Raw genomic sequence first — 14,598 nt, forward strand, 5'->3', positions numbered from 1 at the left:
TCATCTGAAAACTGGGTATAACAATATGTACTTTTCAGGATTGTTGCAGGGCTTCGTTGAGGGGATGTTTATAAAGCTCTTAGTAGCAGCCTAGTATCTAAAAAATGTTCAGTTAATGGTGACTAAATTCTGTTATCTTGCAAATGTTAAGTAGGCTACTTGACACGTGGCTGTTAAGTAATGGAGCTGGGGTTCGGACCAGGTCTGTCCTCTTTCAGCTGCTCCATGCTGCTCTCAGCTGTCTTCCCCATGTATATACCAGCTCACGCAGAGCTGCAGTGCCACAAAAGCAGCTTATAGCAAAGAGAGCGCATGGCCTATGTTTCTTGTTATTTAAAAGCTACATCATAATCCAGTGGCCCTTACGCAGTGCTCAGCTTCAGTCAGCTACTTGGTATTAGCCTGCAGCAGTGGGGCTGCCATCATTTCTACAGAGGAGTAAACTCTAGGCAGCCAAAAGCCCCCACTCATCAGGATCATGGAGTAAAGGACATGCATTGAGAGGCATCAGCTTCAACCTGGCCGATCCCTGATGTGCTTTGTTTGTGTTTTGTTTTATTTTTTGAAGGGTGAACATTCTCAAAATTTCTTTCAAAAGGAAAAAGTTCTTCATACATCAGCGACAGAAACAGGTGAGTAGTTATGTCTGTGCTTGCTTTGTTTCGTGCGTATATATGTGTGTGGTTAGAGACAGGGACAGGGTCTCGCTATGTTGCCCAAACTGGGCTCAGGGGATCCTCCTGCCTCAGCCTCCCAAGTAGCTGGGACTAGAAACATGCACCACTTTGCCCCGTTTCTTGTGTTTTTAAGTTACTTCAGCTTTTAGTTCTTTAAGGGTTGAAGACAGTTTGCTATGTATATAACAGGGAAGAAAGAGCATGCCATTGTGGAGCCAGAATCTAGAGGATCCAGTGATTGTCCGTATAATTCTGCTTAGCTGGTTGGAGGATTAACTTGCTTTGGAGTCAGAGACAGTGGTTTCAGATCCTGGCTCTTCCACTTACCAGCTAGACAGGTTACTTAATGTTCCCTAGCCCAGGTTACCTTGTTTCCAGAAATGCTATAATGCCCACTTCTTAGGGAATTGTGAAGATTAAATAAAAGGGGATTGGTCAAAGCACCTGGCAGAGAGCCCACCGCAAAGTAGCAGTGAATGTCAGCAAGGTCAGTTCCCTCCCATGATGTGTTGAAACTGCACGATGGCTTGGTAGGTGTATATATCTCATAAGCAAAGTCCATAGCACTGTGATAACTCCGTTTGCTCATCCATACAGAGATGTAGAACTTAGAGGAGAGGAAACTGAGGCTCCCACAGCTAGTGAGTCAGGGGAGCTGGAATTTTAACCAGATCATTATGAATCCGAGACACCTGCTCTTTCCACAGCACTACACCCTTATCTTTTTATGCTGCATGATTTTCCCTTACTGTCAATTTCCCAATTTTTCAAAGGTAATATATGCTTAAAATGGCCTCACAGAGCCGTGAACTCTTAGGAATGAGGACACAAAAGCTCAGAGCAGCTAGGACTGGAATCTGGATCTCCTGACCCCTCAGTGCAAGATTCAGGGTGGCACAAAAATGTATAAGATGGCAATTTAACATGAAAACAGAAAACCTAAACTCATGCAGAATGCAGGCAAAGCAAATGATTAAAATGATTATTACATATGAGCACTGGATTCAACTCTGTGCTTTGTGGAAAGCAAATAGAGAAAAACCCAAAGGGTTATAAACTTGCAGTTGTCTGATAGATGAAAGAGTATTCCTTCAGGAGAGAGATGTTCCCAGAGTTAAAATTTAAAAGGAGTGTATCAGACGGTTTTTATCTGGTTGCTCCAAATATATCCAGCCTAGAAATGTAAACAGATTTGAAATAAAAGCATTCGTGAAGAAGCGCAGATGATGATAAAGAATAGATTCTGGTCATCTCTATTACCATGTTCATAAAGACGGTTAACAAATCGTGCTCTTGAATATTCCGCTACACTGGTTTGTGGCCAAGGCATTTTGAAACCAGTTTTCTGCTGTCTGTTGCATCTTACCTCATTTCGCCAATGTGGGTTAAATGCTTACAAGTCCCTGCTCCTATGTCTGTGTGGGTGAAATCTTGACTGTTTTTCCTCCCAGGCTGAATCCAGGGAACATATTGTGGCCTTCAACATGCTGAATTACCGATCTTGCAAAAACTTGTGGAAATCCTGTGTTGAGCACCATACGTTCTTTCAGGCAAAGAAGCTACTACCTCAGGAAAAGAATGTTCTGTCTCAGTACTGGACTATGGGCTCTCGGAACACCAAAAAGTGAGTGTGCTGTAAAGACTGTGTCCACACTAGGCTGAGATGTAAATGCATCCTGGTCATCAGTGAATAGAGGGCATTGTTAGGCAGAGGAGGAAACCCATAGCCCAGGGGCTCCAGGCATTGGATCTCTGAACCATAACTAAAAGTCTCCCGGGGTCAGCAGTGTCTAAGGGATATCTCATGTTCCCAGCATTTCTCTCCCCTCAACTCTGCTGAACTCAGCACTTGCAAGCAGTCAGAATGGCAGCTGTACCCTGCATCATGACATAATAAAGGAAATGGAGCCATGGCTCTGTGTGTCTCCTGGTGCCAGCATACTGGGCTATCCCAGTCTGATGCCACTATGCCAGCCTCTCCCACAGAACATTAATTCCATAAGATGCTCTGTAAAAATGAATGAAGGAATAGAAAAACATTTCCAGAGTCAGGTGACTTTGGGATATATTGCCTATAATAATTACAAAATAACAGTAGTAATCACAGTTGATAATTACTGAGCATTTACTTTGTGCTGGGCACATAATTATATTTGGCTCTTACAACTCTCCTATGAGATAGGTACTATTAGCCACAGGAATGATATTCAAAATATTTAATGACTAGTACAGGAAAAGAAATGGATGTAAATTTATATATATTTATGTATAAATATAATATATAAATTTTTAAATTCTAATTTAGATTAAAATTTATTCTCTAAATAAAATGATGTACAGTAAAAGAAATGGATGTACATTGATATATATAATTCATATATACATTTTAAAATTCTAATTAAGATAAATTTATTCTCTAAATGAAATAACCATGCAGTTTGTATTTTTGTTTTCTTTGTTCTAAGACTACCCTCTAAGTTTAAGAGGTAGCATAAATTGTCAATTTAATCTTATAATTTCTTTTTTCTTTCTTTTCTTTTTTTTTTTTTTTTGAGATGGAGTCTTACTCTGTCACCCAGCCTAGAGTGCAGTGGTGCCATCTTGGCTCACTGCAACCTCCGCCTCCCAGGTTCAAGCGATTCTCTTGCCTCAGCCTCCCGAGTAGCTAGGATTACAGGAGCACACCACCACGCCTGGCTAATTTTTGTATTTTTGGTAGAGACAAGGTTTCACCATGGTTGGCCAGCCTGGTCTCGAATTCCTGACCTCAGGTGATCCACCCACCTTGGCCTCCCAAAGTTCTGGGATTACAGGCATGAGCCACCGTGCCCAGCCTATTCTCTCTTTTTTTTTTTTTTTTTTTTTGTTTTGAGACGAAGTCTCACTCTGTCGCCCAGGCTAGAGTGATCTCGGCTCACTGCAACCTCTGTCTCCTGGGTTCAAGTAATTCTCCTACCTCAGCCTCCCAAGTAGCTGGGATTACAGGTGCCCACCACCACGCCCAGCTGATTTTTGCATTTTTAGTAGAGACAGGGTTTCACCACATTGGGCAGGCTGCTCTCGAACTCCTGACCTCAGGTGATCCGCCTGCCTCGGCCTCCCAAAGTGCTGGGGTTACAGGCGTGAGCCACCGCGCCAGGCCATATTTTCTAAATCATTTGTTGGTTTTTCAAAATTGTTTTCGTGATTTGTTGTTGATGTGGCTATTACTAACTAAATGAGACCCGTGTCTGAGCCGTTATCTATCTGATATGTGGAACTGCATCAGACTGTTCCAGTTACTTTCCTAATACATTGATAATCATTAGGGAACTTGTAAACTGAACAAGTAGCTAATTTCTGTTAGTATCAGTGATACTATTTGTGGTGCTAAATGCTATCTCTCAGCTTCTGATGAACCAAGAGCGAATATATTAAGCTTTTAGCTCTTATAATACTGTTTAGTATTTGTATACATTCAGTAGATCTACTGTTGAGCAAGCCATGAAAATAACTTACTGGATTATATCATTGACTTAGATTGGGCCTGATCCTCAGGCCAGATGAGAGAAGGAATGGGGAGGCAATTGAAAGCATGCCCTCTGTTGCTGAGCTGCCTGGGTTCAAATCCTGCCTCTGTCACTTGAGCTTTAATTTGTTGCTTCTATTTCTTCATCTGCAAAGCTTTGTCATCTGCATGCATCCAATGCCAGCAGGGCTGGGTTCTGGTCTTGTATTGTGGCACAAGAAAATACCCCTATTTTGGTGACTGAAAGCAACATCCATTCTACTATATCTCATGATTTTGTGAGTCAGGAATCCCAGAAGGGCTTGGCCAGAGGCCTCTTCTGCTCTGTGTGGTATAGATAGGGATTTCTCAGTGAATGTGGCCAGAGGATCCAAGATAACTTCTCTTGCATACCTGGTGTCTTGATGGAATGGTTGGGAGGCTGGACTCACCTGGACTCCTTAGCATCCCCATCTGGATACTCCAGGAGGGTGGTTGAATTTCTTACATGGACACTCAGGGTTCCAGGAGCCAAAGGCAGAACCATTCAGCCTTCTTAAGGGTGAGACCTGGCACTGGCACAGCGACTCTGTTGCTGAAAGCAGTCACAAGCCAACCCAGATGCAAGACTCAAAGAACTTGCAGTCATCTTTAATCTGCCACAGGGGATCATTTGGGTTGGGAGGATGGCTTGGGAGGACAAGTCAGCAGTTCTTTTACTACCTTTGCCAGCTTCAGCATACTGATGAATTTCAAGTCTCATTACCTCCATTTTACAGATGAGGACACTGAGGCTTAGAAGGGTCACATGACTTGCCCAGCCCCTAGAGATACAGATACACATCTGCTTATTGGGCCTTCTGAAAGGTTCCACATAAAAAGAAATTTGTTGGGTTATTTTCCAAGCTTATGGGACAATGGAACACTTTTTTTTCAGAGAGTTCCTATTAATAACCCATGACACATTAAACCTTGGAGTTGGGCAGTTTGCTCCCCTTGTTTTGATCCTGTGCTCTTCATCACTGGCAGTGTGGTTTCTGATGTAGGCCTGCCTCAGAGGAAAGAGTCTCCCAGTGATGCTGTTGTAAGCATTTTGATCAGGGTGACAACAGCATTTCTTAATGTGAATTAGTACATGATGTGCTACAGGGCGATTCATATTGTTTATGTTCTTTTGTTTGTTCTTTGTTCTGTTTTGTTTTTGTTGGTTGGTTGATGTCATGTCACAAGGAAATGTGTAGAATGTTTTCATAAGACATTAAATCCTAGTTTAAAATTTAGAGATGCCAGAACCAAAGTTGTCACCCTTTAACAGGGTGACAGGCTTCATGCTCTATTTTCTCAAATAATTCATTCTCTGAGGGGTCTAGATAGCTAAGATTTAAATTCTCTAGGTATAAATAAAATTCAGAAGTAACCTTCAGGGTAGCACATTTCAAAGAACATAGCCTGAAACTCTGTATAATTTTTTGTTTTTGGAGACAGAGTCTTACTGTGTTCCCCAGACTGGAGTGCAGTGGTGCGATCTTGGCTCACTGCAACCTCTGTCTCGGGGATTCAGGGGGTTCTCATGCCTCAGCCTCCCAAGTAGCTGGAATTATAGGCATGCGCCACTATACCTGGCTAATTTTTTGTATTTTTAGTAGAGGTAGGGTTTTGCCATGTTGGCCAGGCTGGTCTTGAACTCCTGACCTCAAGTGATCCATCCGCCTCAGCCTCCCAAAATGCTGGGATTACAGGCATGAGCCACTGTGCCCAGTTTGAAACTACTTTCTAAGCGCATTTTCAGATTCTCTCTCAAAGATTTACCAGTGATTTATAATGACAGCTCCTGCCAGCTAGGATGATGAAGAGCACCTGAAAAAATGTTTAATATTTTTACTTAGGCCAGTGTGAATAAAATAAGAATTCCTTGAAATCACTGGAGCTGTATTTCTGTGTGATCCTGGAATTCCTTCTAATCTGGTTAGGTTTGGTTATATTCTGGAAACAGCTTTGTTGCTTGAGTAGTGAGGACAAGAAAGGATTTTCACCCGAAGAGTAGAAATCACATAAGGAAATTCCAGGACAGACAGGAATCGCTTTTGAGCTGTCTCCCTCTACTCCTCATAACCTTGGCATTAACCTGCCATCCTTCAGACAAGAAGCATGTGTAGACTTTCACACATGCAGTAATTTCTTTCCTGTTGAACGTCAGTGTAGAAAGTGAACCTGCATCTGGTTTTTCAGGTCGGTAAATAACCAATATTGCAAAAAGGTGATTGGCGGGATGGTGTGGAACCCAGCCATGCGGAGATCCTTATCAGTGGAGCACTTAGAAACCAAGAGTCTGCCTTCTCGTTCCCCTCCCATTACTCCCAACTGGTATGTCCTCCTTTTTTTTTTTTTTTGTACTACCCAACAGTAAACACTTTATCTCTTTTAAAAATAAAAACTCAACTTATAAACTCCTGAAGATAGATGACCTACAATTTGCATTTTAGGCTCTTGGCAGAAGTAACTGTTTTCATGAAGTACACAAGTCTAGCTAAATGTTTTCCATCGTGTATAATGCTGAGATGCTCTTTTTTAAAAAACTTATTCAATCTAAATAGTTTGGGAAACTCGAGCCTGCTGAAAGGCCTCCTTTGGAATCACAGCACACATTAGCATATTAAACACTCTGAGACGTCCAATAATAAAGAAGTACGGTTAGCTTTACTTAATTCATGTTTTCCATTAATATCCCACAAAATAAACTTTAGGGAAAACTAACGCAGGTACGTGATGTAAATGATGTAAGGATGTATGACCTTCAGCAGCAGAAGCAAATGCACATCAGTAAGTAGCCGGCCAACTTAACAGGATGGACTCAGCTTAAAAAGAAATAGGTGGTCGTTTGGTAAAGTGAGAAGGGCACTGGGTTTGTAGCAGAAAGACCTAAACTCAGGTTTTGGCCCTTCTGTTAATTAACAAGTTTCTTTACCTCTGTAGCCTCAGTTTCCCCATCTCTAAAAAGATGATAAAAACTACCGCAAATGAAATAATAATGTATAAGTACGTAGTAAGCTTTTAAAAGAGTCAGGTGGAATTATCATTATCTTATTATAATGGTCCCCAAAGACATCACACCATTTTTGTGAATACCTCCAAAAAGGCTAGGGGCCAGAGGGGAAACCTAGCAGGGAATCATTGCCCCCAGCTCCACACTGGAGTAAGAGTGTGTGGCTGTAAATACCTGATCCAGGATCTGCTAAGCCTAAGAGAAACTGGGAGACAGGCAGACAGAGGAGATGCTGTGCTGGGCCTGCTAGGGAAGGACCCCGTCACTGGGGGCCTGATGCTCTGGGAAGGGACAGTGATAGTATTTAGTGTTAGAAATCATGACATAACTGAATAGATTTGCTTCTTGGTTTCCAACATTTAGATGCCTCATTCTAAAGAGGTAAATTTATGCTATAACACAGCAGCTTAATTTATCTGAAAATCTCATTGGCAGCAATGCCAGGGGCCTAGAGAGCCCAGGACTGGATCCAGGGGAACAGCGGCGTTGGATGTTGCCACACTCGTGGCCCGGAGCTCCTGTGGCTATTTATAGGTCCTCTCCTGAGGAGTCACAAGAGCCTTTTTACTTCTGCTTTGGACACAGCATTATTGATTATCCAGGCCCAGGGGGATTGCAAATCATGGAGGCCCTGACAGTCCTGAGGAGAAATGGCTAACAAAGAAAGGGAAGATGGAAAAACTGTGAGGGAAAATAGAACTTAGAAAGCTTGGCAGCTTGGGATCCCCCGCTGCAGGAGCTGACGCCCAGGTGCCACACTGGATGCCCTGAGAACACGGCCTCATTGGATTCATTCTCAGGAGCAGGTAAGTACAGCCGAGGCCCAGAGAGGTGACGTGCCTTGCCCAAGGTCACATGCCTACTGCCACTGTTGGAGGACAGTCCAGTGTTTATATGCCCATCTAATGCATATAAACGTGTTTAATAAGGGATATATCTTAAAAAGCAAACATTTTCTCTTGGATCAAGTGAAATTCACATGAAGGGATGTCGTTGAAATAAGGTTGGAGTTTTGCTGAGAAATGTAGTTTGGCTTCTAACCCTTTTGTTTGCATTGTTCAAATTAATCAGAAAAATTCTCTGAATAGCAGTCCATATGGCCTATTTATGTTTTGAGAGCTTGAGTCCTCCTGGAAGAATAACTTACCCTTAAGTCAATACCTGTCACTTCCCAAAGGGCATAAACCCATCTAATTCTGCCTGTTTATACAGCTGAGGCTACTGTTTTGGGAGCCACCACTTGACTGAGAGTGTTAGGGATTTGTGTCACCCTTGGTGCCTTCTGCTGGGGTAGTAATGAGTTAACCGGCTCGGAATGTCAGCCTCCGCCAAGGAAGGCATCCTTAGAAAGGTCAGGACACAAGGTTCACTGGTGTCTAATAAAATTTTTAAGTGGAATTTGTTTTGAACACTTTGCACTCAACGTTTTTCCCACCCAGGCGAAGTCCTCGGCTCCGGCACGAAATCCGAAAGCCACGCCACTCTTCTGCAGATAACCTTGCAAATGAAATGACCTACATCACGGAAACGGAAGATGTATTTTACACGTACAAGGGCTCTCTGGCCCCCCAAGACAGCGATTCTGAAGTTTCTCAGAACCGAAGCCCGCACCAAGAGTAAGAAACTTTTGTTGTTTTATTTCTGGGTATTTGCTTTTTGGCTGCTGCGGAATTTGCTCAGGTCCAGGTTGCCATTTGAGAGGAACCAAGAGCTGGTGCCTGCAGCCAGCTCCCACAGGTGCCTTCTGCCAGGATAAGAACATAAATCAGACTCTACCTTTTCACCCAGAAGACGGTCTATGTGCCTGGGGTCTAGAGCTTGTACTTCTTTTTGTCCACGACAAAGACTTTCTACTCGCTAAGTACTTGTTAGTCTCTTGAATTAGTCTCCTCTCCAGCTAACAAGCAAAGCCCAGTTTAATCATTCCCTGTTCTGGAGGTAGACTCTAGGGCCATGCTAACTCTGATTTCTCTAGATTATTAAAGTTTTACCATCACATGATTTCAAATCATTGGAAATATGCTTGCTTCTAAAAGCCTTCTCCGAACAACAGGGTTCTGAGGGGTTCTGTTTTCAATTAATAGTATAAAGAAACAAACATGTTAAAACATCTCTAATTTTCTTTGAGAAATTTTTTGTTAAATTTTTATGTCCTACCTCCCCCACCCCGCTTTTTTAATGTGACAGAGTTCCCTCATAGCTCAAGGCTAGAAAAAATGTCTGTCCTGAAAGACTGGTTGAGTGCTTTTGTTATTCAATAAGATATATTTAACCCATTTGTTTCCCTTTTTGCCTTGGTTACCAGGGAGTTCAGAACTGCACACTAGGCTCAATTGTATTCACTTCCCTCAGCCCAGATTTCTTGTATAGGACCTTCTCTTCCTCCTTTGCCTTTGTTATATGGGTCTTTTTTTTCTTATTTTAATGGATTCACAGTTACATATCTGTACGTTGTGGGGTAAACTCGCAAATCATTTTTTTAAGTAGGTAAGACGTAGATTATAAATTAGGTTAAAGCATGATAGTAAAGGATCAACTGTTAGGAAATCAACCATAGTCATTGGGTATCTATTCTGTTAAGCCCCATACTATGTCTAAAATATAGTAAGATAATGGCCCCCCTAACAGCTGAGGATTAGCAAGCGGGCACATCAGTTAATCTATAAATTTTTTACCACTGTAGCTATTAGGCTGAAAGCATCAAATGCACCCTGATTGTACTCCAGGCATTTGCAGGTGAATTGCAAATCTCCTTCCCATTTATATGTGAGGCTGCTACCTCTCCTCTGTCCTTGCCCACAGCAAACATGGTTTCCAGTTTATCTGTGTTCTTAACACCTCTGGTTAAATAATCCCTGTGGTCATTCTTTCCTTGTGACCTGAGCTTGGATGATGCTTTTGCTAAATGGTTGCTATCTCTTGTTCCAACTTGCAGCCTGCTGCCCCTTTGTCAGGGCTACAGTGGATGATTGTGAGTTCCTTTGTGTGACTTTGTAGCTTTTCAAACCACAAGCACATCTAGAAATACAAAGCAGGAGTGCAGGCATGCGTGACTAGAGCCGTTTTGAGTCTGCAGTGGGGGCTCTGCGGCTTTGGCAAAAGGAGAAAACGGTTTAGGGAAGCGTTGGAGGGCTCTGGGAAGCCCACTCACACCTGCCGCGTCAGAGCTTCCTGTGGTGGTTTGCAGTCCCATCACAGAATTGTACAGCATCTAAACCTTCCCTGTCCAGTACAGCAGCCACCAGCCCCAGTTGTCTATTCAGATTTAAATTAATTAAAATAATAAAAATGTAGGCATTCAGTTCCTCAGTCACACGAGCCTCATTTGAATTGCTTGACAGCCACACAGGAGTGTTGGCCTCCATCTTGGACAGCACAGATACAGCCCATTCCCATCACTGCAGAAAGTGTTGTCAGCAGCACTCATCTAGACTAACACGTTTATTCCATCGTTCATTTAAAGGGTGAACCCCTAGAATATCTACAAGCGAAAAGTGCATTTTTCACACAGAATTCATGTGGGAGTAGGTTTGGAATCATCACCTTGCTTGCAGTCTGGGCGCTCCACACCACTCACCCAGCTGCTCATCTGTGGCATGGGGCAGGTGGGTAGCCTCTGAGTGCCCTCACAGCCCAGCACCCTCTGTCTCTTTATGCAATCAGTGCCAGGTGGGGAGGGATGCATTCTGTCCAATGACATGCGGATGCTTTAGAGGGCTTGCATTCATTCCCAAGTCCAGCGGCACACTTTATACATCCTTGGCTGGTCATTGAGGGGAACACCGGAGCAAATCAGAGAAGTTGTTTCAGGAGCCTCCAGGCCAGCTGGGCAAATAGGACATTATCAGCCTATGCTGCCACACTCCAGGGCTCCGTCACTTTGGTGAAAGGAAAAGGGGGGCTTAGGGAACAGTACGTGTCCTACATCAGATTTTCCTCCTGTGGTCTGCAGTCCCATCACGGAGCATCTAGACCTTCATAGTCCAATACAGCAGCCACCAGCTCCATAGGACTATTTACATTCCAGTTCATTAAAATTAAATAAGATTTACAATTCAGTCCTTCAAGCACTGTTTAACGTAAGTGATTTCTGGCCCTGCTTGTTCCTATACATTGCACAATGAGTCTTCTTGAAACCCCTCCTTGAGACCTTGTAAAATGTGTCATCTTGGGGCTCTTTTTATCTTGCAGCTAAATGTTAAGAATAGCAAATAACAGTGGTTCAAAGGCAGGCTTCCTTGCGGGGTTTTGCCAGGTGCACTGACAATAGACATGTCAGGGGGTCAAGTTAGTGACTGTGCTCTGCAAGTGGGATGAACAGCCAGAAAAGCAGCCCCCGCCACCTCTGTTAGGTGGGAGACCTCTTCCTGCCGGTGGGAAGCCACTTTGTGCTGGGTCTTCAGAGGAGGCTGAGGGTCTGGGGACCCCCATTGCTCCAGGTAAGAAGTACAGACTGGTCTGTACCTGGTGAGAGAAAAAAAGAAAAAAAAAAAACCTGTTGGTTAGTTTCTGTGAGTATTTGCAAAATGTTTACAAAATATTTGACATGTTTTATACAGCAGATTTGTGTTAAGAGGCAAAAAGAAGCATTCTGTCAGAGAAATCGGATGAATAATATCACAGACAGTGAGGAGGGTTCCTTTTAAGAAGAAGAATTAAGTGCGATGTTCTGTACTCGTTTAAAAAAGAAGAAAGAGAGAAAGAAAAAGAGCGGTTAGATTTGGCTGTAAACCCAGAGTGGCGCAGCTCAGGCTGCCTGAGTGCCATCTTAGCGGATGAGTCACTTGCTGGTTTGTTCCGTATTTATAGCAGCACAGCAAAGTTTATGATTATAGTTATGAATCCTTGGCAGTTTGCTTTGTGCCCAAGTAGGCTGCACTCTTTTGTTGCTCCCAAGGTTCTATCAGCCATTGTGTGTTCCTTTCCCTGCTTCCGAATGAAGACCAAATTCTGCAGAGAAGTAAGTTTCTTTCATGGCAGAAATGAAAAAGCTACCACTCTCCACCCAGATAAAAGGGAGAGAATGTTCCCTAAAGAAAGAGACATGCAGAACAGAAACTGGGGGAAACACATTGTAGAGCAGTTTAGAGTTGTATTAGAAAAACTTTCTGGTTGCTATTTTATCACAGTTGTCTTGATGGGTCACCAGCATGACACCCTCCGAGTGGATGGGGCTTCATGCCTGCATAACTTCTTTGCTGTTTGTTTGCCTCTTTCCTTAGAGCCTGCCTTCTTCCATGGGATTTGGGGCAGCCATTGCTTTTTATTTCAAAAATTCTGTGCTGGCCAGGCATAGTGGCTCATACCTATAATCCCAGTACTTTCGGAGGCCATGCTGGTCAGATTGCTTGATCCCAGGAGTTCAAAACCAGCCTGGGCAACATGGCAAAACCCCATTTCTACAAAAAAATGCAAAAATTAGGCGGGCACGATGTTGTCTGCATGTTGTCCTGGCTGCTCGGGAGGTTGAGATGAGAGAATCACTTGAGCCCAGGAGGTCGAGGCTGCAGTGAGCTGTGGTCGCACCCCTGCACTCCAGGCTGGGCATTGGAGTGAGACCCTGTCTCAAAAAAAAAAAAAAAGAAGTGAAAAAACAAAAAACAAAAAACTTCTGTTCATTGGAAGGAACCTAGGGGATCCCCTTCTTCAGCTTTGGCGGCAGTATAGGAATTCCCCCAGGCCTGAGCGCCCTGCCAGCAATGGAGAGTCCCCTACAGTGCAGCTGTGTGCTCTGTCGTTAGACAGCCCAGGTGCCCACTGTTCTTCCCAAGCTGTGCTGGAAGCCTCCTTGACGCTGACCCAGCATCAAGGTTCCTGCCTTGAACTCTCAGGACAACACAGATGGTGTCTGTTCCCAGTTCCACCTGCCAGCGTTGGTTACTGTTCCTTAAGATAGACAATTCCAATGTAGTCACTTTCCACCCATCACCCTCATAACCACCATTCTCCAAGTGCAAATGAGCCTTCTAGAGGGTGGCACCAGATCTGAATGTGGAGGAAGGATCTGCATACCATTCTACATGTCCCCCTCGGAGGACACCAGGCAGGGACAGGGTTTTGTTCAGAGTGTTTGTGTCCCTTTTCCTTGAACCTTGCCTTCTTGTTTGAGTCCACTTGCGTGTGGATGTCTCTCAAATACCTGAAACCCAATATGATCCAATCTCAGCTCCTCATGTTGGTGTCCAGCCCATGGCTGTTCCTGTGTCTTGGTAAGGGGGGGCCATTGTTTCAGTACTACCCAGTTTGCACCTATTTGAAACATCAGTCGTCCCTCACTCCTCCTTTTCTTTCACTGTCCCTATGCCATTTCTCATCGTGTTGATTCTACCTCCCAGACATCTCTTACGTTTGACTCCTCCGCCATCCCCACTGCACTGCCCCCATGCAGCCACCATCGTCTCTTGCACAGTCTAGCTCAGTCATATCCAAACCGTTCCCCTGTCTTTGGTGTCACCTCCTTCCACACCATGCTTCACAAGAATAGCAAATTTATCATTCTGAAATACACATCCAAGAATGTCACTTCCTGCTTAAATACCTTTTCTCTGCTTTTTCAGCATTTCCTGCCTTTACCTGTGCTACTGCTTTTGTTCGTGTGTTTGTTATTATCAGTGTTTTGCCAGAATGCCCTTTTTCCCACTTGACTACCTGTTCAAACTCCTATTAATTCATCTTTCAAACTCAAGCTCAAGTGCACCTGCTCCAGGAAGCCTCTCCTGGCCTTACACAGTACCCTAGACATCTGAGCATCTCCACTGTAACATGATAATATTGTTATTTGGTTAATTGTATTTCTTCTCCTTTGGACAATGAATTCTTTGAGGGCAGGGATAGTGCCCTATTCACCTCTCCTTCCTTAAAACCTGACATGGTTATTTGGCATTTAATAGACATTCAGTGACTATTTGGATGGATGGATGGATGGATGGATGGATGGATGGATGGATGGACGGATGGACGGACCGACGGACAGACGGACGGACAAATGGTTAGATGAAACGAGATGGGGCCCGGAGATACAAACTCCTAAGTTTTCACAGTGGGATGCCCCCTCTGCCACTTCCACATCATGTGTCCATATCACATGAGCAACATCACACCATATTTATCTGTACCCCAAGAACTCAAACATATTTACTTTGACAAGTTTGGTAACTGTCACCTGTGAGCAGGACTATGTGGTAGGTGCCCCTGCAGGGCATCTGTCAATGAGAAATTCTCCTCAGAGAATTCAGGGATGAATTGACTGAGGTTTAGCAAGTGCTTTCTTGCCAGTGAGGTGTCTGATATCTATAGGGGAAGCCTAGACAGATTCGTGATCTGTTGTTCCAGCAGGAAAGAGACTGTGAGCTCAGAAAGCACCATACCTGAACCATATCCCCTCTGCCACT

General features: G+C 43.7%; 1 protein-coding gene across 6 annotated transcripts in view; it reads left to right on the plus strand.

Moving 5' to 3' along the window:
• PTPN3 (protein tyrosine phosphatase non-receptor type 3) overlaps nucleotides 1–14,598 on the plus strand; it is a 120,210-nt gene that overhangs the window by 68,952 nt on the left and 36,660 nt on the right. For 3 of the 6 annotated variants that reach the window (XM_520179.8, XM_054658375.2, XM_009457075.5), the window contains 4 exons: nucleotides 569–632; nucleotides 2,129–2,301; nucleotides 6,394–6,528; nucleotides 8,647–8,823. In XM_520179.8, coding sequence (XP_520179.2) covers nucleotides 569–632; nucleotides 2,129–2,301; nucleotides 6,394–6,528; nucleotides 8,647–8,823 — 549 coding nt within the window. The remainder of the gene's footprint in view (nucleotides 1–568; nucleotides 633–2,128; nucleotides 2,302–6,393; nucleotides 6,529–8,646; nucleotides 8,824–14,598) is intronic. The other 3 variants (XM_003951487.6, XM_054658374.2, XM_054658378.2) reach the window with 1 other exon arrangement.

The sequence above is a fragment of the Pan troglodytes genome, chromosome 11 (assembly GCF_028858775.2).
Source record: "Pan troglodytes isolate AG18354 chromosome 11, NHGRI_mPanTro3-v2.0_pri, whole genome shotgun sequence".
NCBI lineage: Eukaryota > Metazoa > Chordata > Mammalia > Primates > Hominidae > Pan > Pan troglodytes.